Source organism: Nipponia nippon, unplaced genomic scaffold, assembly GCF_047370975.1.
Source record: "Nipponia nippon isolate SJK-2023a ecotype South Korea unplaced genomic scaffold, ASM4737097v1 scaffold_17, whole genome shotgun sequence".
Taxonomy (NCBI): domain Eukaryota; kingdom Metazoa; phylum Chordata; class Aves; order Pelecaniformes; family Threskiornithidae; genus Nipponia; species Nipponia nippon.
Genome location: NW_028262333.1, coordinates 11,046,678 through 11,071,085, shown reverse-complemented (window position 1 = coordinate 11,071,085; position 24,408 = coordinate 11,046,678). Strand labels below are relative to the sequence as shown.

Genomic DNA, 24,408 nt, shown 5'->3' with positions numbered 1-24,408 from the left:
ATCACTACTGAGCAAGATGCAAGGGTTTTGTAGGAGTTAGTAATTAATTATTCTAATTACAAAAAGCTGAGCCTCCCCCAGGAGCCTATCCCCTGATACTACTACTCTTCCTTGGGCTGCTGGGAATAGGTAGATCAAAGGGTTCCCCATTACCACTTCAGCCTTAAACAAGAGGACTGCATCATGCCAGAAAAATAAAAAGATGAGATGGGAGGTTGGGGAAGGGAAATAAAAGAAGTACTTGATTATTTTTCACACATTTGAGTTATGCAGCTGGCTCACAGCATATGGGATTTCAATTTGGGCTTTTAATAGAAGAAAAACAACCAGCGTGTTTCTCAGCCAGGGCAACCAAAACAATCTGGATTTTTTGTATTCTGCACTTGATACCCTTTTTCTTTTTTGTGCCTCGTAATCCTGGGTTTCACCAAAATAATAACTGGCCGGGGAGTGAATATAAAGCCCTGATGGGGTGAATCAGTGCTGTTGGCATCATGGCACACAGTGCTGAGCTGCAGCTGTTGGTGAAGGTAGCTGAGCATCCCGTGGGAGGGTTGTGCACAGCTGCCCTGTACTCCTTGAAGTGTGTGACAGCGACAGCTCATGAAAGTGCTGCCAAAAAATGATGACAGGCCAGGATCAGAGAGGAGAAATGCTTTGCCATTCCACTCTAGTAACTATTAGACTTGTAAATATTGATCCGAACAAATCTGACCGCCCTCCTTCCCAGTGCTCAGGTAGTCAAATTGTGCCATCAGGCAATTCAAAACAAACAAAAAACCGAACAAGGATTATCATCACTTGTCATATTTATATTTTTGATTTTATTTTTAATTTTTATTAAAAAAACAACCATTATTAAAAATGAATCATTTACTGGAAGGCTTCTGCCAGGGAGAACTCTCATTTCAATCTCGTGAACAAAACGCAGCACAGTTAAAACCCATAGGCATAAACAAAACCCAATAAAAAAAAAAAAAGAACAGTTCAAACCACAGCTTATAATTACGCAGTTTCCTCAATGTCAATAGAGAGGCTTTTGTTAAAAGCCTTCAATTCTGAATTTCATGGAAGACTTTTAAAACACAAGGGAAGAAGGAAACACATGCTTGTTTAAACAAAAAAACAAACCCCAAAAAAACAACAAAGCAGGAGAAAAATTTGCTTGGGTAATGGTTAATGAATTCAACAAATTTACTTCCTCCAAAGCAATCACTGTTCACCCAGCCATACAGCTGGCCCTGGGTGATGTATTTGCTCAGAAAGCTGAACATACACAATTCCTGCCAAGTCATTCTGGCCAAAATTTCCCAATTCTGGCACTGTTTTGGGGGGGGGTTCAATGAGGTCATACCTAGCGTCCCGCTTTGGGAGCCTGGGGTTTGCAGTGCCAGTAGATACCACTGGGAGCCTGGAAAAGAGGCTTTAATGCAGCCCCTGTCAGTCTCCCCTGGTGAGACAGCACCAAGGCGAGCTCTAAGCATCTCTCTGAGCTCGTGAACAAGGGTGGAATTAAGCACCTGCCCTTGTATGTACGTATCAAGCCCCAAACTGGGTATCTTCAAAATTGCAAATTAGTGACTACTTTGTAAAAAAACAAAAAACAAAAAACAAACCAAAACCTGCCCTCAGTGTGGGAACTTTAAGGTCAAAACCAAATAAAAACTGTCTTAAAATATATACATATATATATGGCTTTTCAGTTTTCCTATCCATTTCACTGGAAACAAAAATAAATTTAAGGGTGATATTTGGTTTTTAAAAACAATTCTGTCCTTCTCTTTAGCTGTCAGCTGGAGCAGATGGGATGGAGGCGCTGACTGCGGTTGCTCACGACGTGGCTCAGAATCCACCCTAGTTCTTCATCCTCGCTAGTAACCGGGAGTAGACAGGTGCTGCAAGGAGAAAACCAAGTTGGGTGGGACAGACACACAGCATCTCCCTGTCCCCTCCCTTCCTAGTTATGCTACATCTTGCTTGGAGCAAGACAACAGTATAAACCTCTTTTAAAGGGACACAGACATACGATGGAAATTAGAAACAAGCTAGAGAAGTTGTTTTACCTAGTCGAGGATTCCTCTGAGAAACCTGCATGGAAAGAAAATATAAGGTTTGCATAAATAAAACAAGCCTCCAACAGCTATAAGAAGCATGTCAATATATTTATCCATAGTCTCCAAAAACTATGGATGAATAAATACTATTGGAAGCTGACACACATAGTACCATGCCAAGGTTACATTCACAGTGTGCTGCAAACTGTAGTCTTCAGGTTGCAAAATGTATTATTTCTTATATAATTAAATCATGCAAGAAAAGAGGATTGGCCATTCCATGAAACACATACACTCACTCTTTTTGGAAGTCAAAGTCTGAATGTGACATTATCTTCCAATCATTATTACCAAAATGTAATTTCAGTAGTTCTGCAGTGAGAGATTTTTTGTCTTTTACCTTGGATAACGCAGATGCCTGTTTGAAGATTTCTAACGCAGGATCTGCAGGCTCGTCACCTCTTTCTTGCGGCCTTGAAGCTGAGGGTGGGACATAGACAGCATTAAAATACTCTTCAAAGCACACAGGCTGCTTCCTTCCAGTGTTCTGGAGGATGTGTTGAAAATCCCATAACAGACTAATCCCCCTCAATAAACTGAAGCAATTGCAATGTGTCACCTCTCCCTCCCAAAGCGGCTCTGCTGTAATGGTGTGGTTCTAGACATTGCTAACCATGGACCTACCCTGAGGCTGTAAGACAGAGTTCACGGCATAAATCACACCATTCGTGGCCATGATATCGCTTTCAGCAACAGGCTCCTTGTTGATATGTATTACGTTGTTTTTCTGTTCAGGAAAAGAAAAAATAAAGTAAGTAGAAAATGAGAAACTTTTGTCATCAGCGGTTTCCGATTTTATTAAAAAGCCCTCACTTTGCATTTATCATTTACTGGTTGGCTGTAGGCGTTTTCATTCCTCTTGTCAATTAAGGAGAATATAAAAACAACTCATAGCCTGAGCACTTTGTCCTAGAGTGGCTGGCAGGCTTTGGAGTGCAGACTTTCTTGGTGCGCTGGCTGGGAATGCTGTCCCACGGCAGCAGAACACATGCACCAGCTCCCTGGTGGCAGCAGGCACTGCTGCTCGTGCCAAGAGGGATGGCTGCGGAGATGGCATCGGGAGAGGGCAGATCAGGACTGAACATAGGAAGAGTCTAGCATGCAAGTTGGCCATCTCAATGCACGGGGAAACACTGGTCTTTCCATTTTTGTCCTGCATCTTCTTCCTTCTGCACCGAGTGGGTCATGATTATTTATTTTCTGAAATATATTTTTTCCCTCAATAGAGGATCCTACATTCTCTTAATGTAGCTCAGAATTTGTGAAATGAAATTATACATCTACTGCATTCAGCTCTGGGGCCCCCAACATAAGAAGGACATGGACCTATTGGAGCGAGTCCAGAGGAGGGCCATGAAGATGATCAGAGGGCTGGAGCACCTCTCCTATAAGGACAGGCTGAGAGAGTTGGGGTTGTTCAGCCTGGAAAAGAGAAGGCTCTGAGGAGACCTTACAGCAGCCTGGATTCCAGTACCTGAAGGGGGCCTACAGGAAAGCTGGAGAGGGACGTTTTACAAGGGCACGTAGTGACAGGACAAGGGGTAATGGCTTTAAACTGAAAGAGGGTAGACTTAGATTAGATCTAAGGAAGAAATTCTTCACTATGAGGGTGGTGAGGCACTGGCACAGGTTGCCCAGAGAAGCTGTGGATGCTCCATCCCTGGCAGTGTTCAAGGCCAGGTTGGATGGGGCTTTGAGCAACCTGGTCTAGTGGAACGTGTCCTGCCCATGGCAGGGGGCATGGAACCAGATGATCTTTAAGGTCCCTTCCAACCCAAACCATTCTATGATTCTAAATAAATCCTGCTGCATTAAGGGAGCCCATGCAGAGATAATTTTCGTTACACTAAAGAAGATGTGTTAGCTGAACAAGCTATTTATTTAGTTTATTTATGCTTTTCCCCCCCATGACTCAGGGTTAAATTTATAACAGCTCCTGGAAATCATTTACAATTGGTCTTCTGGGGAGAAAGATGAAGAAAACCACATTTCAAGACTACCAGCTTGTTGAACTGAACACATGGCAACAGTCCCTCTGCTACAGCCCAGAAAACACTGTTTCGTGGGACTGCGCGCACATTTAGAAGGGGTTCCCACACCATCCAAATGCACACAGACATACTTTGGTCCTTGACATGGACAGCTAAACACAGACCACAGACCTGCTGATCGCAAAACCACGTCTGAGGTGACTCACCATGCTGACTTCCAGTTTATCTCCCTGCATGGACTTCAGCCTCACAAGGGCACTGACTGCACCACTCACCAGGATCTCATCAGCCACATGGAACTTGAGGATGTTGGCAAGCTCCTTGGCATTACCTGGGGGAAGAAAACATTTACATTTGCAAAACAGCATCAGCACTTGCTTCCCGTATTTCATGTGCTGGAATGACATTACATGGAAAATAGCATCATTTCCTGAAAGTGCAAGGAAAAAACATACAATTGAAAAGACTGGGCAGAAGGACCTTGGTTGGACCTGGTTAGGACATTGAGGCCATTTGTGCCTGGACAAGTCAGGTTCCCAGCAAGTCCAGAAGGACACTCTCCCAGTGTTCCACCTTGCTAGGTACCAATCCTGCCCTATACATGAAATCCCTATCTCTTGGTTTTTCAGTCCCTCATTGCTGCTTTCACTTCCCAAGGAAGTCGAGGGGGAAAAAAAAAAGACCTATGTGAAATAAGGAAGCAGGTAGAGCACTTGGGTACTTGCAAATGTCAATATTTCGCCAGTGCCAGTGTCACTTAGCAATAATCTTCACGGCTGAAACTGCAGGATTCCTGGGTGGGAAGGGGAAAAGTGCAGTAGAAATGTCACTAATGGCTTGCAGATTGCTGACCTGATCCCCACTCCACTGAGTCTCTATTCATCTAGCCATGCTTTGAAACAGATCTTAGGAAGATAAGATGCTTCCCCTTTGCTGTCTGTTTTCCAGAAGAGGCAGTGACATGCACAGCACAGGCCAGCAGCCCTCCTCCATCTTCTCCTTTAGAGGATGCAGTGTCATTGATAAAACCCACAGACAGGCGATGGGGAGCAGCTAGTGCAAAAGATGGCCTCCATCTACAAAACCCAAGCAGCTCCTTCAGCATGGGGGCCTTTTTCTTTTAATGCTCGTATCTGAATACACTGTGAGGTTGTTTTTCCATTACAGTTTTTCTAGGGTGGCTACAGTTCACACTGCACATTCTCACGAGCATGATTCACTTCTTCATCAGGAGCATAAGCTAAATATTTGCGTGAAAAAAGAAGAACATCTGAAATGTCCGCATCTGGGATACTTCATTCCTGCAGCCGTTTACAATAGCTGCAAAACAGTTCTGAAATATTTATATATTAAGCACTAGACTGGATGTGCAGATTACCAGTTCCTCATCCCTGCACTTAAAAGGATAACCAGCTACCATGGGCAGATGCTTCCCAAATTATGATGTCAATGTTTGGTTGGGCTTTAATGACGAGAAAACATTACACTCAAATACCTGACATTGTTTCCAACCACAGCCGGTTTTCAACATGAACAAAGTAAAAGATCGTGCTGCTTATCCAGAAGAGCGTTATTAAACATTCCCATGCTTTTTTCCACACCCAGCCTACAGCCTGTGCTTTTCAGGATATTGGTCTTCATCTGTGCTAGACTGGAATATTTGTTGTCTTCTCAGGATCAGACTGGGCTTCCTGCTTTGTCCTTGTACACATAGATGGAGCAACAGCTCCATCCTTTTACTACTTAAATTTCATACAGTGTAACTTGAGGCTGAATGTGGACCATGTTTTCTATTTGCAAAACTTACTTTAGACACCCTGATCCCATGTGGCTGACAGCCACATTCTCACTTCTTTCATCCCTGAGACAGGCAGAGACCTCATCGGTTCCTCTAGAAACACCTTAGAGTTATCTTGCTTACACAAGCCAGCACAGCCAAATTAAAGTCATAGTAAGTTTGTAGCACAGACTACAAACGTGTCTCCAAGCCCAAGGAAAGTATAAACCCATGCCTACACTTTGTGTGAGAGTTCAGTGCCACTCTGTGCATCCTCAGCTTTCTGCTGGATAGGGCTTATCTGAATCAGTTGTGTAGGAAGCCCATGCTTCCAACAGACAGGGTCAAAGAATGAAATATGGCAGAGAAACTTAGCCATTCCTCCCCATATCATGCCAATAACACACAGCAGCTCTTCATCTAAATGCTCTAAAAATACTCACCCATTAGTTTGTTCAGTTCCCCTTGAGGCATGGCTCGGAAAGCTTCATTTGTTGGAGCAAACACCGTGAAGGTACCTGGCCTGTTCAAGTTCTCCGTTAGACCTGCAGACTGGATTGCAGCCACCAGCGTACTGTAAGACAAACACATACAAAATGCTTCACTATAAACTACTTTTGTTGGTCTTTGAGCAATTGCATGTTGTGTTTGAAAGAGAGCTGTGAAGTTACAATTGCAAAATCCTGCTGGGGTCCAGCAAATCAATTGACCAAAAAGTTTATTAGGTAGGAAATAAGCCTGTGAGGTCCAACCAGAACATCTGAGAAATGGCAAAGCAACTTGGGAATGCTGACTCCTTGGGGACTAAATGGTAGTGAGGAGACAGAGAGGCCTGTCCACAGTAGCTCTGATGGGCAGAGATGGCTTTGGAGCCAGCTTCTTACTGCATTAAGGGGGACCACACGCTCTTGGCCCACAATTCATTGAAGGGTTATTTGAAGTCTCACTCCCTATAATTTAGGGATGAGACCATGGTTTTGGATGCTTTTTCTATGTTAAAAAAATATATATAGTCATGACTACGACCCATAATAAATAGAAACTGCTTTGGCAGCTCTTCTGCTCCTAACTAGCACTTAGGAAGAGCAGAAAGGTCACCTGAAGCGATGGTCTGCCTTGAGAACATCCATCACTGAGCCAGATGGTGGAGTCAACATTTTGTCCATGCTGAACAGGGTCCCAAACCTTCCTCTCTTGTCATGGGCAGCAATGCAAGCATTTTCAATGCAAAGGTTCTGCAAACAAAATTGCAGAAAAAAAGACATTAACATATGCTTCCAAAGAGAGATTTTTATACTTTCCACAGTGCTCAAATACACTTTTTACATGCTAGCCATAACATTACAGACATCAAGCATCATTCAGCCATATACAGCACTGCACGCTGCAGGAACTTACATTGCGGTACACAAAAACTCTCAGTTCCTTGTCACCTAGAGTCTGTAGTTTCTGTCCATGGTAAAGATGTTTAGAGGAGAGCTGGTCTCTAACAATGTGGTTCAGAAGCAAGTTTTTCATGTTGCTGTCAACAATGGGGAGTCCATCTGCAGCAAAAAGTATGGAAAGAACCAGTGATTCACTTAAAATGACCATTGAGACACTAAAAACGTGCAAATACAGAGTATTATGTGCACCAGGTTTTAATTTTAAAGCTAGATGCCATTGCCTATAGCTGAGGCATTTGAGAGAAGGTTTGCATGCTTCTGCACTGAAACTTGGCTGAAGACTGTTTGAAGCAGATCTGTGGCCCAAACTGATGGAAGAAAGGGATTTACTCCCCAGTTTACCTTTGAACACGTCATTCACTGGGGCAAGGAGGGTCACTTGCTCACTGCCAGTTAGATGAGAACTCAGACCAGCTTGTCTGAAAAGGTCCATAGACTTGGAAACTTCAGATTCTTGTGCCAACTCAAACAGGGTCTTAGCTGAAAAGAAAAGTAACACATAGTAACCTTACGTTACAGGAAATCCACCCATCACTACAAAATACCCACACCCTCAAACAAAAAAAAGACAAAAGAAAGGCAACAGAAAGAAAGATGCAGAGAGGCACCAGTACCTGAGTCTGGGATCAGCAGCTCATTAACAAAATGTACGACACCGTTGGTTGCCAGGACATCCTTGTTGGCAATGATGGGCTTCCCATTGAGGGTCAGTTCTTCCCCACTGCAGCCCACGTCCAAGGTGGTTCCTTCCAGAGTCTCCATTGTCAGGCCAGCGATGATGGCCTCAGCACACATGGCTGACTTCAGGATGTGATGGTTCAGCAGGTCTATAAGAGAAGCAAGTGCCTTAGTGAGCTGCAAAAATCAACTATGAAATTATTGCAGCTTTTAGGGATCCTGTTCAATGGCAAGGATTTCCTGTACTGTATGGGGCTCCACTCCAAAAGATGCACAGTCATTTTTCATAGAATCATAGAATCGTTTAGGTTGGAAAAGACCTTTAAGATCATCAAGTCCAATTTAAATTGTGCTGATTTTAATTCAGCAGCCTGTGAAATGAGGTGCCTAAAAAGAGTAATTTTTATACACCTTTGTCAACTTCAAAAGATTTTGTGTGGTTATTTGACTCATTTGTCAGGGGGAGATACGTTGATTAGGTACTAGGTTTTTTGCATCTTGCTGGATTGATAGAAATCACCATCACATACAGGAGTGCTAAAGGAGAACTTGGAAAATGGACTGCTTCAGCTCCCTCCTCCATATCTGGATACCACTCTGTCTGCCATGTCTACAGGTCTACCATGCCTACACCCAAAGAAGTCTGGGCTGTCCAGTTTAAAAAGCTGGAGTCTGTCAAATGTGTTTACTGCAGCTGTTGTCAGAGTGTATCAAGCAGCCGTTCAAATATCCTTGAGAAGGAATTTAGAAGAACTGAAAAATACTCTTCAGTCCCTCCATGGGCTTAGTAAACAAGCGCTTACCCCTCAGGGCTTCTGGGTCCCCCAGGATCCTGTTCAGTGTTTCTTGCGGGATCTTCTCAAAGGCTTCGTTGGTTGGAGCCAAGAGCGTGTACTGGCCTTCGCTTTCCAGCAAGCTGTTGAGGTCAGAAGCAGCCACAGCAGCCTTCAGAGACATGAGGAAAGAGGGTAAAACACATTCAGCCAGAATACAAAGTTCAGCAGCTTTGTCCAGGCACACACTAAAGGCCATCTATTAAGGCTTTTATAATTTCAGAGGACTTACAAAAAATCCTGAATAGCTTCTTTCAGCACTTTGGACCCTTTATAAATTTGACCTGGCCCCATGTGCTCCAGAAATTTGAGTACAAGAGCCCTTTTTTGGCAAGACTGAGAGCTACTTCAAATACCCTAATATGCCTGGAAAGGGTCACAGTAGTTCCAGTGAATAATTCAGATCAGAACCCACAGCTGGCTAACTGCAAACCCCCTGTGCTTTTTAAGTTACTCCTTAACTTGGCAAATACCAAGGCAAATAAATGGTGCTCATCAAATCTGAACAGTTAATATCTCCTAAGGCTGAGACTCCCATAGAAGAGTGAGGAGCCAGACTCAGTTTACATCTCTTTACTGACAGCAATAGCAGGGTGACAATTATTCTCATAAAACCCTACTTGTGCTGATATCAAACACTTCTCTTCCTAAAGCAAAATAAGCTATATTGGTACAAGGATTTTATCAGCAGTTTTAGGGTCACAGCACCTAGGCACTAGCAAGCTCTTCATGACAATTCATCGGGAGTGGGATGACTGAACATCTTTAAGGATTCCTGGAGCGCACGTGGGGTGGACTCACCCGAAGGGTTTCCAGGCTTTCCTCAGTCTCAATGATCTGCTGAATGCTGTTTGTAGTGGTGGCAATGACTTTGTCAATGACATGAACCACTCCGTTAGTGGCATGGTGGTCAGCTTTCAACAGCCTGGCACAGTTCACAGTCACAATCTGCAGAGGGAAAGAGCCACGGGGCATTATGTGCACTAAAACAAGAAGGTAAAGCAGCCTCTGCTGTTTTTCTATTTCAAACACAGCAAGCACTATAATATTGAAGCAGCAGGAGCAGAAATGTGGTTTCTTAAAAAAACACACAAAGAATGAGAATGCTGTATCAAGAATGTTTGAAACCTTTCATGTTTAAAGAGCTTTGAAAATAATCAGTGGTTTTGTCTACCCTGAATCATCAAGACTAAGAAAATATGCAAGAACCAATACTTAAGCAAGCATACTGTTATACAGCAATGTGGGCAACTTCCCTGCAATAGCATCGATGAAGCTATCTGCTTACAAATATTCTTTTCAAGCTCCTTCTAAATATGTATCCTAAATCAATAGTTGTCAACCCAAGCATTACATAGTCCTGGAGGTCCAAGGGCAGTGCAAGGAGGTGCAAAGCAGCAGAAAAGCAAGCCCCCTGTGGGTAGGTTTAATACAAATGTCTTACCCCATTGGGATAATGGTGAATCTGGATAGGCAGGTCTTGGTACATTGAGTTAAGTGTGATCCCATGTTTCAGATCGTCTGTGAGGACCCGTTTGTTCACCATGTGGTAGCGGAGGGCGTTGAGCAGCTCAATGTTAACGTTACTGACTAAGGAATCCAGAGTTTCCTGAAAATCAGAAAAATTCATTTTTCAGTGCTGAGTGCAATTAAGCCAGTTGTTAGAGAGAGCCAGGAGGTCTGGCTGCATCCAGGGTGCTTCCAAGGGGGGGGGGGTGTGCATGTATATTAAGTGATGTATTCAGCCTTAAGCCATCTGTGTAAATTAAGAGCTCTAACTTTTATAATTCTTTATCTTTTGCCTTACAACAGCTGCTAGCAGCTCTGGCACCCCCCATCCTTCCTTGGCAGATGAAGGGATGATGGCAGCAGTCTCCAGTGTGGGATCGCTTCATCAAAATGAGCAGTAAGGCAACAAAAGGCATCACTCAAGGCCAAGGACAAATACACCAGAAGACCTTCCCCAACAGCATCATCCCTGCAAGGGGCTCTGCTGGTGCATGTTTAGGGTAGAGGCTTGGTAGTGGGAATAGCCGAAAAGGTGCCCCCTCCCTGCCCCAATAGTTGTTCTTACATATTTATGGACAAGTGATTTAAATGTGGGATGTAACTGGATAGGGGCTGTACAATCGGGACTCTTCCCTGTTCACAGAGATGCTCCGCTAGGATGGGAGCACTAGCAGGACAGCAGTGACAATTTCAGGAGTGGAAATTTCACAAGACACAGAGTGAGAAAATCAAAACCAACGTAAAGGAAATTTGTATGTAATTGAGCATAGGAAAACACTGATGGAGGAAGGCTGCAGGTTTACCAAGGCTCTGGTTGGGACTGGCTACTTGTGCAAATTATTAAGAGCAACCAGAGCGGTAAAGTAAGGGTCAACAAGAAGAACCAAAAGGGATGGAAAATCTCTTGCCGCAGGTCTTATTGCAATCTGTAATGGTAAGAAGCAGGGAAAACTGAACAAGGTGATTTTTACATTCACCTGCTGGAGAGCACCCACATCTCTCTAGTGTCAGGTCTTTCAGAAACAAAGCTCTGGAGCTAATGGACCAGTACAGTGATTCCCATCTTAGAAATTCATAGTCCTTCCCACATCAGGACTGTGTCTGTTCTACTAGATAGGGCTGGATCCAGACCCCTGCAGAGCTGGATCTCCACTAGAGAAAGCCAGAGGAAGAGGAGAAAGAAGAGGAATTGTATCTTACAGCAGACAAGGATGCCCAGGCCTCATTACTTGGGGCAAAAATTGTAAAACTTCCAGGTCCTTCAATTTCTGGCCTTAGGTTAGACCGGTCAGAGTAGAGCTGTGTGGTGGCAGACCCAACAACTCCCAGGGTTTCATAGATGTTTGAAAGCGGCAGCGCTGAAAGAAGAGAAGGTTATGTTCCAAACACATCATTCATCCTTCCCTGCACTGCGCTGAATTAAAGGAGTGCTGCTGGTGAGAATGCTTGGGGAAATGAAGCACGTCAGGGAACTCGTATCTGTTCATTAATTAGATAATAAATACTCATAGCTTGACAGCTCCAACCTCAATTACAGCAGCGTAATTCAGGATCTACTGCATCTCTGCAGGTTTAAATAGAGTTACACTGGATTTATATGGATGTGAATTGAGGCAAGCAAAAGATATTCATTGCTTTCACCCAATCCTTGTTTGTACTCAGGCTTTTGATGCTCAGAGCTGGCAGCTCACCGCTGGTCTCAGTCTCCACTGACCCGGCTGCACCAGCCCACATGATTAACTGGGTGGCATCAAACTTTTGTGGAAGGAAGCATTCAGAAAGCAAAAGCAAAATATATCTTTGTTCAATAAAGCCAGTTAATTCCCTCCTGACTCTCACCAGTGGCTGAACTGTATTTTCTCCTAAATGCAATTTTGCTAAACTCATGCTTGCCAAAATAAAAACGAGCAGAGATTGGCAGAGCTGTCTGCTACTCTATCATTCCTTTGTATTGCATTTCCAATACAGCTATATTACTTGTTGGAATAAGTAGTTCCCTATGGCCCTCCCATGCTTGATTAAGTTTAATTATATCCAAGGTTTTAAGTTGTCTGGAACATTTTGCATGCTTTGGAACTGATCTGGCACTCAGCTGGTGCTCTGTTGAGTCCATTTTTGACTTGTTCATGGCACTATTGTGCACAAATTGAAAAAATCAAATCCACTTTGAGTAATTTTCTAACATTTCCCTTTACTAGGCAGCTGTATAATTTTAAGAAGTCTAAAAAATGTCAAACATATTTTTACCAGCTGGGCAGCCTTTTTCTCCAGGAACTTTTTCATATCCAGGACAGCACTCGTAACTGATTACTCTAGAAGAAGAGATGGATACAGCAGATTAACTGATGGCGTCTCACTGCTCTTTTCTCTATTCACTATAGTTCTGTGTCCACCCATATTTGGTGATGTTTCTTTCTAAGCAGACTCTTCATTAGAAATATAGACTTGAACAAAAGACAAACCACAATTTTTATCTCCTTCAGGGCTGCATGTTGCCAATTTCTCCACAGAACAAAAGCAGACACAATTTCTTTTCAAAACCACACTTTCCAGGAGACTTTGTACAAACACTGGATGGAAACCAATGCCATGGTCCCAACAGATAATCTGTGCAAGACACTGCAGATGCTGGTTCATTTGGGCATGTTTCCTGCAGGATTTTGGGATCTCCCTGGCTGACTGCTGCTGTCACATCTGATCACTGTTTGGGCAACATGCTGCAACTCTGGTATGGCTGCTTTACCAAACCAGCCAACCATTTCCCCTTCCTTTCACTCCATTCTTGTCCACCACCAGAAATTATTTGCTTACTTATGGCAAAATCCACAAGACAGACCTGGAGGGGAAGGAGCATCCCTGGTCTTGGATGCACTGGCACAAGGGCTTTGGATAAGCCCTGCAAGGACAAACTTCACCAGTGGTGGCATGTGCATCCATGGCACCCCTAGGCAGTACCACAGCACACTCATCTTTGCTAACACTGGGTATGCCCGTGCAAGCACCCTCAGTGCACCATTTCCTTCTGGCTGGCAGCAAGCTGCTGCTCTGATCGAGCACTGTCCCCCAGTAAAACCAAAGGGGCCAGAGACCCCATCCTGGGGACTCGGGGCTGTCCTGCAGATTTGCAGACCCTAAATGAGGAAGAGCTGCCTGAATGCCGTGTCCATTGTCTGCAGCTCAATGGGAAATAAAAGTCATCTGATTCTCAAAGCTGGCCATTTAATGGAACATGTTTTGATATTAACATGGGGGGGCGGGGGCGAAAAAGGAAAAAATCAATCCAGAAGTTGCCCATTTAATTTTCACAGGGGATTCTTTCATCTATTGCTCTTATGCTTGGTGTGAAAGGAGCAAGGCCATTTGATTGATAGGCTAAAGACAGCGAGGGAATAGGTGTTCCTCCCAAAGACAAGCATTTCCTCTGTGCTCCCGGTTGGATTCGAGACAAGTAGGATGCTGTATCACCGAGCCTCAGCACACTCACTTAAAGAGAAAGGAAAATCCTCAAGCTTCAGATATTTGTCATCATTTTAACACTGTTAACAAACAGTGGAAATGCCTGGAGTTTAAGAGGGAATTCTTCAGGGTAATTAAGAGCCAGTAAGTGAAACAAATACCTGCTTTTCTGTGACAGAAGCAAATAAATTCTGTGTCATGGTTTCCTAAGAGAATTACAAAGCAAACCCAGACTGATTGTCTAGACATTATATATTCCATGTGGGAAAGAGTTTGCCTAAAGCAATCCCTTCCTTTGACTACTGGAGATCTTAACACCCTGCCGCTCCACTTTCCCCAGCCCCCCCGTCTCGTGTTCATTAGAAACACACACTTTCTCCCCCTGCCACTTCCCTCCCCCACCTCCGATTTTTCTTTTTTTCACCCTAGAAACTAAATCCAGTCTAGACAGTTCCCTTGGTTCAGACCTGTAATCAAAGCCGAAGAGCTGATTAAAGAGAAATCATTCCAAAGTTCAGCATAAATAATTCCTGAGTGCTGACGTAAGCTTTAAAAGGCTTATTTATAGATCGATCAGAGATTAATGAGCTGTGACGAAGGGGCAGGACGCTGATGCACACAGCCTGCAGCACAGGGAGCTTGCCGGCTCGGGGCTGCCCTAGCAGCTAGGCGCCTGCTGGGAGGCGAGGGCACCAGGAAGGGATGGAGGGACTGTGCCGCCTGCTTTTCAGCGGGTTCGTGGGCATCTCCAGCACCAGCCCACAAGGGAAGCTAATGGCAAGAAGCACTGAGGCCAGTAATGGGGCCAGCTGCACCCGTGCAGGGGCTTGTTCAAAGCCCTTGGTCTCACTCGCCCACTGAAGGTGACCTACCAGCATCACCTGGTATGCATTTTGCATGCCAGCATTTTGAGTTGAGTACCAGAAAACTTCTGCAAAGGGCCAGGTGAACACAGAGGTGCTCACCCAAGTGTTTGCACCCACAAGGAGCTAGAGATGAGGACTGTAAAAATCAGCTTCAGCATCAGCCATTTGCCCTCCCATGGCTGGTGGACTTGGTGGAAGCACAAGACCACCCAGCCCACCCAAAGGCACATGGGCACCGTTCAAGGGACCGCTCAGGTTCAGGCACAGGGCATCCTCCCAGCTGGTCCTGCAGCCACCTCCAGCACAGCAGTGGCTGAAGGCTGCTCTGCCTCACTTGCAGGACTCTGCATCTCGATGCTACAGTACTCTACACATCCATATGGGAGGAAGGCTGCTCCTTTGACATGTCCTCCTCCAGCTGGGTTGAAGCCACAGTTTGCTGCCCAGAGAGGAGTATTTCTCTTACATGGCCAGGGGCAAACAGCTCGTGGGAGAAAACACTGAACACTCGCAACCACTGCACCGCGTGGTGGGTTCTGCACAAACACCTTTGGAGTTGCCAAGTCCATCCCTGTTTCTGGTGTCTGCTCAGTGGCTACAGATCGCTACACCAGGACATGGCAGATGCCAGCGATGTGGGTTAAATAAGCAATGCCCTTGTACAAAGAGCATTTGTCATCCACTCCGCAACGCCTCTGACCACAATTTCCTGACCTCCTCATTGAATAATTTCAAGTCAAATCTGTAGTTTTTCAGCCTCTGGTTTTGAAACACTGTATTTCTTAAATGTCTATCTGTGTCTGATGGCAGAAGCAAGCTCCCTGGCTTTTATTAGTCATTGTTTCACTGCTGTTGCATTCTTAGGATCTGAAATTAAATTTTAAGTGCATTTTTCAAGGTAATAAAAATAAGCTTAGGCATATATTAGTGAATAAAGATCCATTTGTAATAATTTCCTGTAATAAAACCCATATGTTTTGTTTTTGTAAAATAAGTGCCAGAGAGTAAATTTTTTTCCTGAACTGAGGAAAGTACATGAGACAAGAAAAGGAAAGTTAATTTAAGAGGAAAAAAAGGAACATATTAAGGGGCAACTTACTGCCACTAGTTATTCCTCAAAAAATAATAAAAAAACCAAATTTATGTAAGTTGTCTTTTCATTCTCAAGACAAAAAAGTGTGTGGGGACGCATTCAATTGCAACCCAATTCTGGAAGAATGAGTCCAGTGCATAAGGGAGGTAGAAAATAGAAAAAACACAGGAACAACTGTGCGAATATACTCTAAATAAACTATTTCTTTGGCTTTAGAATAACCAACAGTGGAAAATTACCTAATTACCAAAACAATCTTGTTTCAGTGCTCATTAAAATCAAAGCACTGTCAGACTTCTTGCCAACTGTTTTATCTCACTTCATCAGCAAGTAATGCAATGATAAAAAATGTACATAAATCCTCTATCTAATTTCTCCCTAACTCCATGAGCCAATACTTCAGCAAAGAGAAGAAAAACAAAGAAAAAAAAAAGGCAGATAAAGAGGTAAGAGTCCTCTTCTGATGCACGAGTTGAAATTTCCATCATGCACATCCAGCGCCAGTAGAGCACTCCACCCCCACGGACCAAAAGATGCTGCTCAAGAAGCAAGCCTGCAAAGCCTCGCCACCAAGCCTCTGCCTTACAGCCGTAACCTATTTGTTTCTGGTAAGAGCTATGGAGCAACTCAGCACTGCGCCTGCTGCAGCCCGGGGTGACTGTGAGCACTCTCAGCCGTGAGCCTGGAGCAGCAACCGAAAGGTGATGCACCTGGAGACAAGACTAAAGACCAGGCACATCCACGTCTTTTGAGCTGGCTTTCCTTGCTGCTCCAGTCACTCTGTGTCGCCCCGTGCATGATGTGATCATTCAAGAAGGAGTGAAGTTATGACTTACTGCTACAGGCTTGCAGCAGCTTTTCTGCCTTCCTCACTCAGAGTTGAACTTCTCTGCTCTGGGCCAGCTCTGCAGGAGCTCAGCTTTGCTTCTCTGCAGTACCTGGTCTCTCACTGGCCTCCCTCTCTACTACCTGTTTGAAACAGTGCTCAGAGCAGGAAAAGAAGAGAAATCAAAGCAGTCAAAACTGTCTTCCTAGAGCCAGGTCTTTGCACCTGCAACACACATCCAACTTGTGGCACCGCTGACCCTTTAAGCAAATAAGGAGGATAACAGCCAGGTCAAATGTGAAGTAGGTGAGGTAGGTCAAGCATCTCCTATCCCAGGACTGCTCTTCTCACAGGTGGGAAAAGCCTTTTAGGAGGAGGAGAGAAATGACCATGCTTATCCAGCTCCACCACCCCCCCTGGGCTGATGGAGTGGATCCCCCTGCCAATGGGAGGACCAAGCACACAGCTTCAGGAGAGGGCTTCTGACTACAGATCCCAAGCAAAGGCTGGATCCACCCAGTTATGCTGACGAACATGCCAAATCCTGACTCTTTCTGGGATTTAAAGGCATCTAGTATTCTCAAAACCTCTCATGGACCAGCTCAGTCCCACGCAATGGGCCAGCATTGAGGGTTCATGCTGAGGACCATTAACTGTGCCCACGCACTCTCTTGGGTGCTGATGCACTGAGCACAGCACAGCATCAGGCCCCTGACACTGGTTTAAGAATTTGACTACTGCAGCATAACACATCATGTCCTTCATGGCCCAAATGACTCCTGATTGCTTCCATATGCCAGGAACACCACATCCAGTGGGAGCCATCACTAGCAAACATTTGTAATCAGAGCTGTCCCAGGGTCCTCTGGAAAATGTGAGTCAAGGCACGTGTCTTTTGTTCTGCACAAGCACTGCTAAAGGGCAAAGTAGGGCCCAGGCTCAAAAATGACTTGGAAGAGAGAAGACAATAACACCCATTGTCAAGATGATGCAAAGTGAAGAATAGTGAGCAAATTCCATGTACAATGGGAACATTATCTCATAGGTTAACAGGCAGGTTAATGCTGTGTATGCTTTTCTCTCAGCAATGTATCACTGGATTAGACACTTGGGTAAAAGCAGAGAAAATGAGGTTAGAAGAGATCACCCCGTCTCCTCAAATGAAATCATGAAACACTGCCAGATGCCAGTTGTTCCACCTCTTTCTGGAGATAAGCAGATGAGTTGGCCAAATATAGCTGCACACTTGGGTTACTTGAGGTTAGTTTCTCATTTGCTTCAGAGCTGAAGAAATCCGTGGCCGGATTGTTTTGCCTTTCAGTGACTGTAACAGCAAAGCTATCCCACATCCACAGCTGAGTCATGTTTTCTTTGGAGACCTACTAAGCTACTCTGTTATCAGAAGAGGCAATGATGATACCATATTGCTATGCCATAATCTTGTCCATTTTACATCAAAAAAGCTACCATTAGGCCAAGATGAGAGCCTGAACTCTAATCACCCAAATAAAGTCTTCCGAGATTTGGGGGTTTTGTAGAATTAAGGGGGGTGATGGGGTGTGGGGTTGGGGGGTGGTGTTTGTTTGTTTTTACAATATTGCCTCTCCTTTTTTTTTTTTTCCTGTAAAGACAATTGGACATAAGGGAAACCACTATACATACTCACTATATGGCACATCCTGCAATACATCCTCCTGAAGTACAGAATTATCCTCTTTTAGACGAATTCCTGGGTAGCACGATGAAAAGCCAAAAGCCATGCACAGTGACGATTCCTGTTTTGCCTCCCTCCTCACAATACCAACACCAGACACATGAAATGAATCCCAATGGCCAGCCATCACAGCTAAACCAATGAAGGCAATCAAAATAAAAGCAGTATAGCTTACCACAGTTAAAGATCTCAAAGTCTGCTGTTTACTACAGAAACAGAGTTAATTTAATATGCAGTAAAGAACAGCATGTTCCTATAGATCTAATCACAATTTACATTGGACCATATCAGAAACACATGAGATGATTTTCTGCTGTTTGTTCTTCTTGACCTTGCAGATCCAGGACCAGATCTGGCCCACAGCTCTGCTCCCACGGCCAGCACCTTTGCACCGATACTGGGTAACGTGGTGCGTGCTAAAGTGTGGGCCAGCAAACGTGTCTGAAAGCCCACTTTGGCCTATACCAAGGAAAAAGATTCCCCGCTCCTGATCTGCCTGGCAGATAGTCAAGCACACATATCCTTAATTATCTGCTGACTACATCTTTCAAAAGTATGCCTCGAGGCTGCTTACACAGATACTTTATGCAACAGCTACTTGAATATTATTGTTTGCAATTTTAAACGTGGAATTGGCCTGCAAGTCTAAACTTTCCTGGTGGAGTCATCAGAGAGTGTTGGCTAAAACTGACACCTCTTTCCCCTTATTTCTGTTTTCCCTTCCAAAGCAAACATGTGTAGATGAATTTTACATTCTCTCCAATATCCATCAGCTATGGGTTGCCTTTTTTTTTTTTTTTTCCAGCTAGGCAGCATTGAGCCTAGCATAGAGAGAAACACAGCTAAGTCCTAGAAAACATCTGGTACACACTTCATTACAGCATTGAGAGCCATGTAAGTATATAGAGAAATGCAATTAGAATAAACCATCAGGATTTGTATTTACATGGTACTTTCCATTCTTAACATCTGAGTGTTTTAGGATCATGCTTGCCATTTGAGAAAAAACAAGGCACAAGTATTTCTTTGGGAGTAAAAGGCTGAAACAATTCTTAGCACATATATGCATTAAGCCCACACTGGGGACTCTGACATCCCACGTCTGTCACACCGTCTGCTTCTCCCACCCACCACCCACCTCCGCAACAGGGTCTTCAGGGAGACCCTGGCCAGCACTCGGGTACTTACGTTGACTTCCCGCAGATCTTCCTTTGGTACCACTGCTTGCAGTTGGTGAAGTATTTCCTGTTCGTGCCGATCAGCTTCTGCACCGCGCACACGTTGGGGCTACAGGTAACGACAAAGCAGAAGAGAGTCCTGTAAGCCTCCCTCCTCTCAGTGCTGCCCCCCAACTTGGAGCCAGACCCCACCTGACAGCACCCAAAAAGCCCTGCTGGGTCTGCAGGGCAGGAAACTTTGAGAGGTGCAAGTCTTGCTCAATCTGAGTGCATAATGACTATCATGAAGTGGAGGAAGCAGTGAGAGAGATCTATCTTCACTCTGCCAGGGCATCTTTTTCTTCACTGAGTGCAAAAATATTTACTTTTTTCCATGTTCCACCTCTCCCCAAAATATAAAGAAATGAAGTTAAAAATAATACTTTGGTCAGTATTTCCATGGTGAACAGCTACTTACAATTTGGGATCCCAGCTAAAACCTGATAAAGTTATGCAATAATTCAAATCCTTCCAAAAAACCCCATTATTTTATTATGTAGGACATAAAGAAGGACAGATAATTATCAGCCCATGGACCAACTTGCACCAAAACCAGACTGGGTACTTTTGCTGTATGATAAACTCAGCCGATTCTGGACATGGATGCTGAGCTGCTGATGGGGAAAACGAGCAGTGGCACTGCCCACTCCAGTTTCAACACACCAGGTATGTAGGCACAGATTGAGAGTGGCTATATCAGCCCATAAGGTAATGAACTCTTTTTCTCAACCGGAAAAGCAGATGGTCAGTGTTACATGTGTGACTAACCCCACTGAGAGCTGACTGCAGCCTTTCAGCTTTCTAAGAAGTGGTATCACTGTGAGCAAAGATGTGGTCAAACAGGAGTTGGGAGTTTACTTGCTGCTGGTTTGGCCAGCACAGCATTTCCCCACTCAGCCTGGCTCACCATCTCCATGGGTTGTGGCCAGCAGCCCTGGACACAGATGTGGGCAACACATGGTCAGTGCATGAGATATAATTTATGGATCTGGGTTGCAAGGCCATCAACTACCTCTGGGCTTGAGCCAGAGGTGTAGCAAACACCCAAGCAAGCTGAGGATGCTCAGTCCAGCTGAGACTGGATTCCCAACACCAACACCATGCTCCAGTTGCGGCAGCGGCACCGAAAGTATGTGCAGTATTGGCTGCCAGGCAGATGGAGGGAAAACAAATAATTAAGCAAAATACATAAATCATCACTTCAGCCCATCAGAAGTGCTCTGCACCGTCCAAGGCAGAGTTTTCATTTGCACAAATGAAACTCCAGATGGGGCCTGGAGATGCTGTTGTAAAAGTCTTGTTGATCTGTTTAGCAAAAAAGACAGCAGCCTGCTTCATGCTGGGTTTGACCAAGACGCTGCCCACTTGCCTACGAAAATTAACAAAAGCAGAGTTTGCAGTCCAACCACCAAGTCTCCCTTGTGGCCGTGCTTGCTTTTCACTGGCGTCCCAAATTCAACTCTCTCCAAAACGGGCCAGCGTGCCCATCATTAGCATGAATTAACGTGAGGGTCTCCTATATGTTGGCTAACTCCAGCGCCAGTCTCAGTGGGAGCTTGGCTTGCCTTCAATGAGCCTTTGTTGATGAGCCTGCTGCAGGGCCCTGCAGAGGCAGGATCTGACCCTGCGAGGCCCTGGCACCTTCATCCTGCCCCGAGGGGAAAGTGAGGGCCCGTGGGACCTGGGGGAATTAGGCTCACCATTTCCCTTGTTACTGCCATACCCAGTAATGGTAGTTTGTTTCTGCATGAAAGCATTTAATTCCCTTTATATATATATAGGGCAAGGGACAAGGAGAAACAATCTACTGAAAAAAAGTTAGAAATCACAAAGCCAAACTTTCAGCTGGTGCAAACTGGCCCAGGCTCAGTAATTTCCACGCCAAATCATCGCTTAGAGAGACGTCTGTGCTCTCTGACTCAGCCCACCTCGGCTACCCTGGCCCCGCCACGCCGAAATATGGTTCCAATTACATCGAAATTCCAAACCTTGCCTCGATTTCAGCGTCTGGCTGACGGCAGTGGACAATCCCTCTAATATTCGTCTTGACAAGCCTGGCTACTGAAAGACTTGTTTGATCACTTCCCTCGTATCCCCGGGAGCAGCCTGCCAAAAAAACCCTTGTGCCTTCAGGACAGCATCAAACCCAGTGCTGCCTTGCTCCCTCCTCCTGCCCTGGACCACAGCTTAGCAGGGCTGCTGCTCCCTCCCTGACTTATCGGGGAAAATTTCTTCCCAGTTTTTCCTCAGTGCAGAAAAATCCGTCCCCAGGGCCGTGTTATCAATGATTCCCACAGGCAGGCTGTAGTAGCGGCTCCCCGCGGTGCATGTTCTGGTCCTTTGCCCAGTCTGGCTTAAAATGAATTTGTCAACACTCTCCCCTCTCCTCGTTGGAGTTCATCACCTCTGCCATGCCGTTCCCAGCCAGCCGCGCTGACTTGAGGATAAAACTGCCTATTGTTTCCCTTCAGCTGAAGCCTTCCACTTGGCAGGCAGCAGCTGGGAGCTGCTGGGGCAGGGGTTGCCCTTCGGGAAGAGGCAGAGAAGAGCAGGACCTACCGTACGGTCCCAGCTACCTGCCATGACGCCGCCCACGAAGATCCCCAACATCGTGTAGTGCCCACAAAGCCAGGTGAGTTTGGGGAGAGCACTCCTAGGTTTTCACCTTCAAATGTAAATGCTCCTTTTATGCTTCTCTCCCGGACTTAAGCTGATTCACTTAATGAAAAAAGTTAATGAAGATGTACAAGTTTTGCTGCAGAGCCAAGCTCTGCCACCCAACTCGCTCTCAGCTCAATAGGGGCATTGATGGTGGTGGGGGATGCTCACAGCAGAAAGGGTGGCAGCCCTGGCTGCACATCCCTCCTGAGCTCCCTCCTGCAAGCAAAATAACATGCCTCACATCCAAAAACTTGTTGGCTGGTTTTGTGTTGCTGTATCTCTTTGGCACATCATTAATCAACATTCAAAATTCAGCTGATTTTTAAAAATTAGCTTGGTATAAATTGCTCTCTCCATCAGAAAGGGACCAGTGAGCAAAGTGCTGTGGCTGGATTTATCTCAGCGTAACTTCACTTCAGCTGGAAACCCTGGCATACTAATTCCTTGCATCTCCCAAAGATCTCAGGCACCCGCATGGACCGCAATCACATCTTAGCCTGTGCCTCTATTGATTGTACAGGGAGTAACAGGCTTCTTTCTGCAGAGATGAGTGCACTGATTTACACCAGGACTGCACTAACTTACTGAGTCTGAGCAAACTTCTGCCTCAGGGCTATCGGCAGAAATGGATATTTACTTAGGTTCAGATCATGTAGCAATGAAAAAACAGACTCACTGTATTTGTAAGTAAATCACTGTAATTCTTTCATTACTGAGATTTTACAAATAGACATCAGCTCAGAATTTGTCTGTTGGATTCTGTACCTGATGAGACACATAAACAGCATACCCCTTTTCATAAATACTGACCTGGATCCCTGCCAGATAATGTATCAAATTGCAATATTTAAGTCTTGGGGTTTTTTAAAAAGCATTCCATGACCCTGCCTTCAGCAATCCATTTAAATGGAAGCTACAGTTCAATCAATGTCACCACCCTGAGAGACAAAAGCCAGCTGAAACGTCTGTCATCCTTTCACCCTTCCTAATTCCCAATAAATTTAAAAAAACATGGGAACAACTATTAACATTGGGTTAGTTTTCTACCTATCAACGAAGACTCAAACTACTCAGTCCATAACATATTGTCCATCTAGCAAGAGAGGTCTACATGCATTTTTTGGATATTCCTTATCTCAGAAAGTTTATGAGTAAATAAGTGATTGCTTTTGGCAAGAAAAGTTTCAAGACTTACTAGGGTTCCAGTCAAAGAGTGAGATGGAGCCCAGTCCATAGAGACACTCCTCTACCATTGAACCAATTTACTTTATTTTTCTATAAATCCATGAAAACAAGAATACCTTCCACAAAATGTTGAACCGTTCTAAATCTGGGGATTTTTTTTCCCCCTTTTTCCTTAATGGGGATAGACCGATAAAGAATCATTGAGGGCTCTCAAATGACATCTGCAATATTAAGCATCCTGAAAGAAAGGAAGAAAGTTATCCAAAGAAGAAAGAAAAAAAGTTCCTCGAGGATAAAAGAAAACGTCGTTATCCGAGGAAGAAAGAAAAAGTCGCTGTCCGGGGAAGGAAGCATCCCGAGCCTCTCCCGAGGGCAGGGCCGAGCCGCCGGGGGCCCCGCAGCGGCCCCGGCCCCAGCCCCGGCCCCGGCCCCGGCGGCTCCCGCCCCCGCACGAAGAGCCGGCCGGCCGGAGCGCGGCGGTGGACCGCGACCGGCGAGACGGCCCCCGGGCCGCCCTTTCCCACCGGGATTTGTGCAAACGGAGGGAAAAAAAGTTCCCCTCTCCCCCCTTCCCCTCGTTCTTTTTTCCCGGGGTGGGGGCGAGATCCGCCCGGCGCCGCGCTTACCCGTGCTGCCGGCCGCGGAGCCGGCTGTGCTGCAGGACCTGCTGGTACGGGGACTTGGCGGCGGCGGCGAGGCCCAGCGCCAGCAGCAGCAGCAGCGGCGGGGGCGCCATGGCCGGGAGGCGACGGGCCGGGACCGGGACGGGCCGGCAGCGGCCGCGCACCCCGTTAAATGCGGCGGCGGGGCGGGGGCGGGGAGCGGCGGCGGGGGGGGGGAGCGGAGCCGCCGCCCGGCCCGGCCCGGCCCGGCGGGAGGGGAGGGGAGGGGAGAGGGGGCCGCCCCCCGGGAAGGGCATCCATCCATCCATCCATCCATCCATCCGCCCACCCACCCGTCCATCCGTCTGTCCGTCCGTGCCCCGCCGCCGCGGGAGCACAAAGCGGCCAGGGGCGTCCTCCATCCTCCCTTCCAGCTCAGCG

At 45.6% G+C, this 24,408-nt stretch overlaps 1 protein-coding gene across 1 annotated transcript; it reads right to left on the bottom strand.

The window, feature by feature from the left end:
• Nucleotides 1–824: 824 nt before the first annotated feature.
• TGFBI (transforming growth factor beta induced) lies at nucleotides 825–24,139 on the bottom strand. Its single transcript, XM_087753894.1, has 17 exons — nucleotides 23,992–24,139; nucleotides 19,491–19,589; nucleotides 12,595–12,659; nucleotides 11,548–11,705; nucleotides 10,283–10,447; nucleotides 9,640–9,786; nucleotides 8,809–8,950; nucleotides 7,942–8,154; nucleotides 7,670–7,807; nucleotides 7,281–7,426; nucleotides 6,981–7,117; nucleotides 6,326–6,456; nucleotides 4,312–4,436; nucleotides 2,739–2,841; nucleotides 2,455–2,534; nucleotides 2,064–2,088; nucleotides 825–1,895 (listed from the first exon to the last, which is right to left on the bottom strand). The coding sequence occupies exons 1-17, from the start codon at nucleotides 24,099–24,101 to the stop codon at nucleotides 1,855–1,857; spliced, it is 2,025 nt and encodes a 674-aa protein (XP_087610020.1). The 5' UTR covers nucleotides 24,102–24,139; the 3' UTR covers nucleotides 825–1,854.
• Between the last annotated feature and the right edge of the window lie 269 nt (nucleotides 24,140–24,408).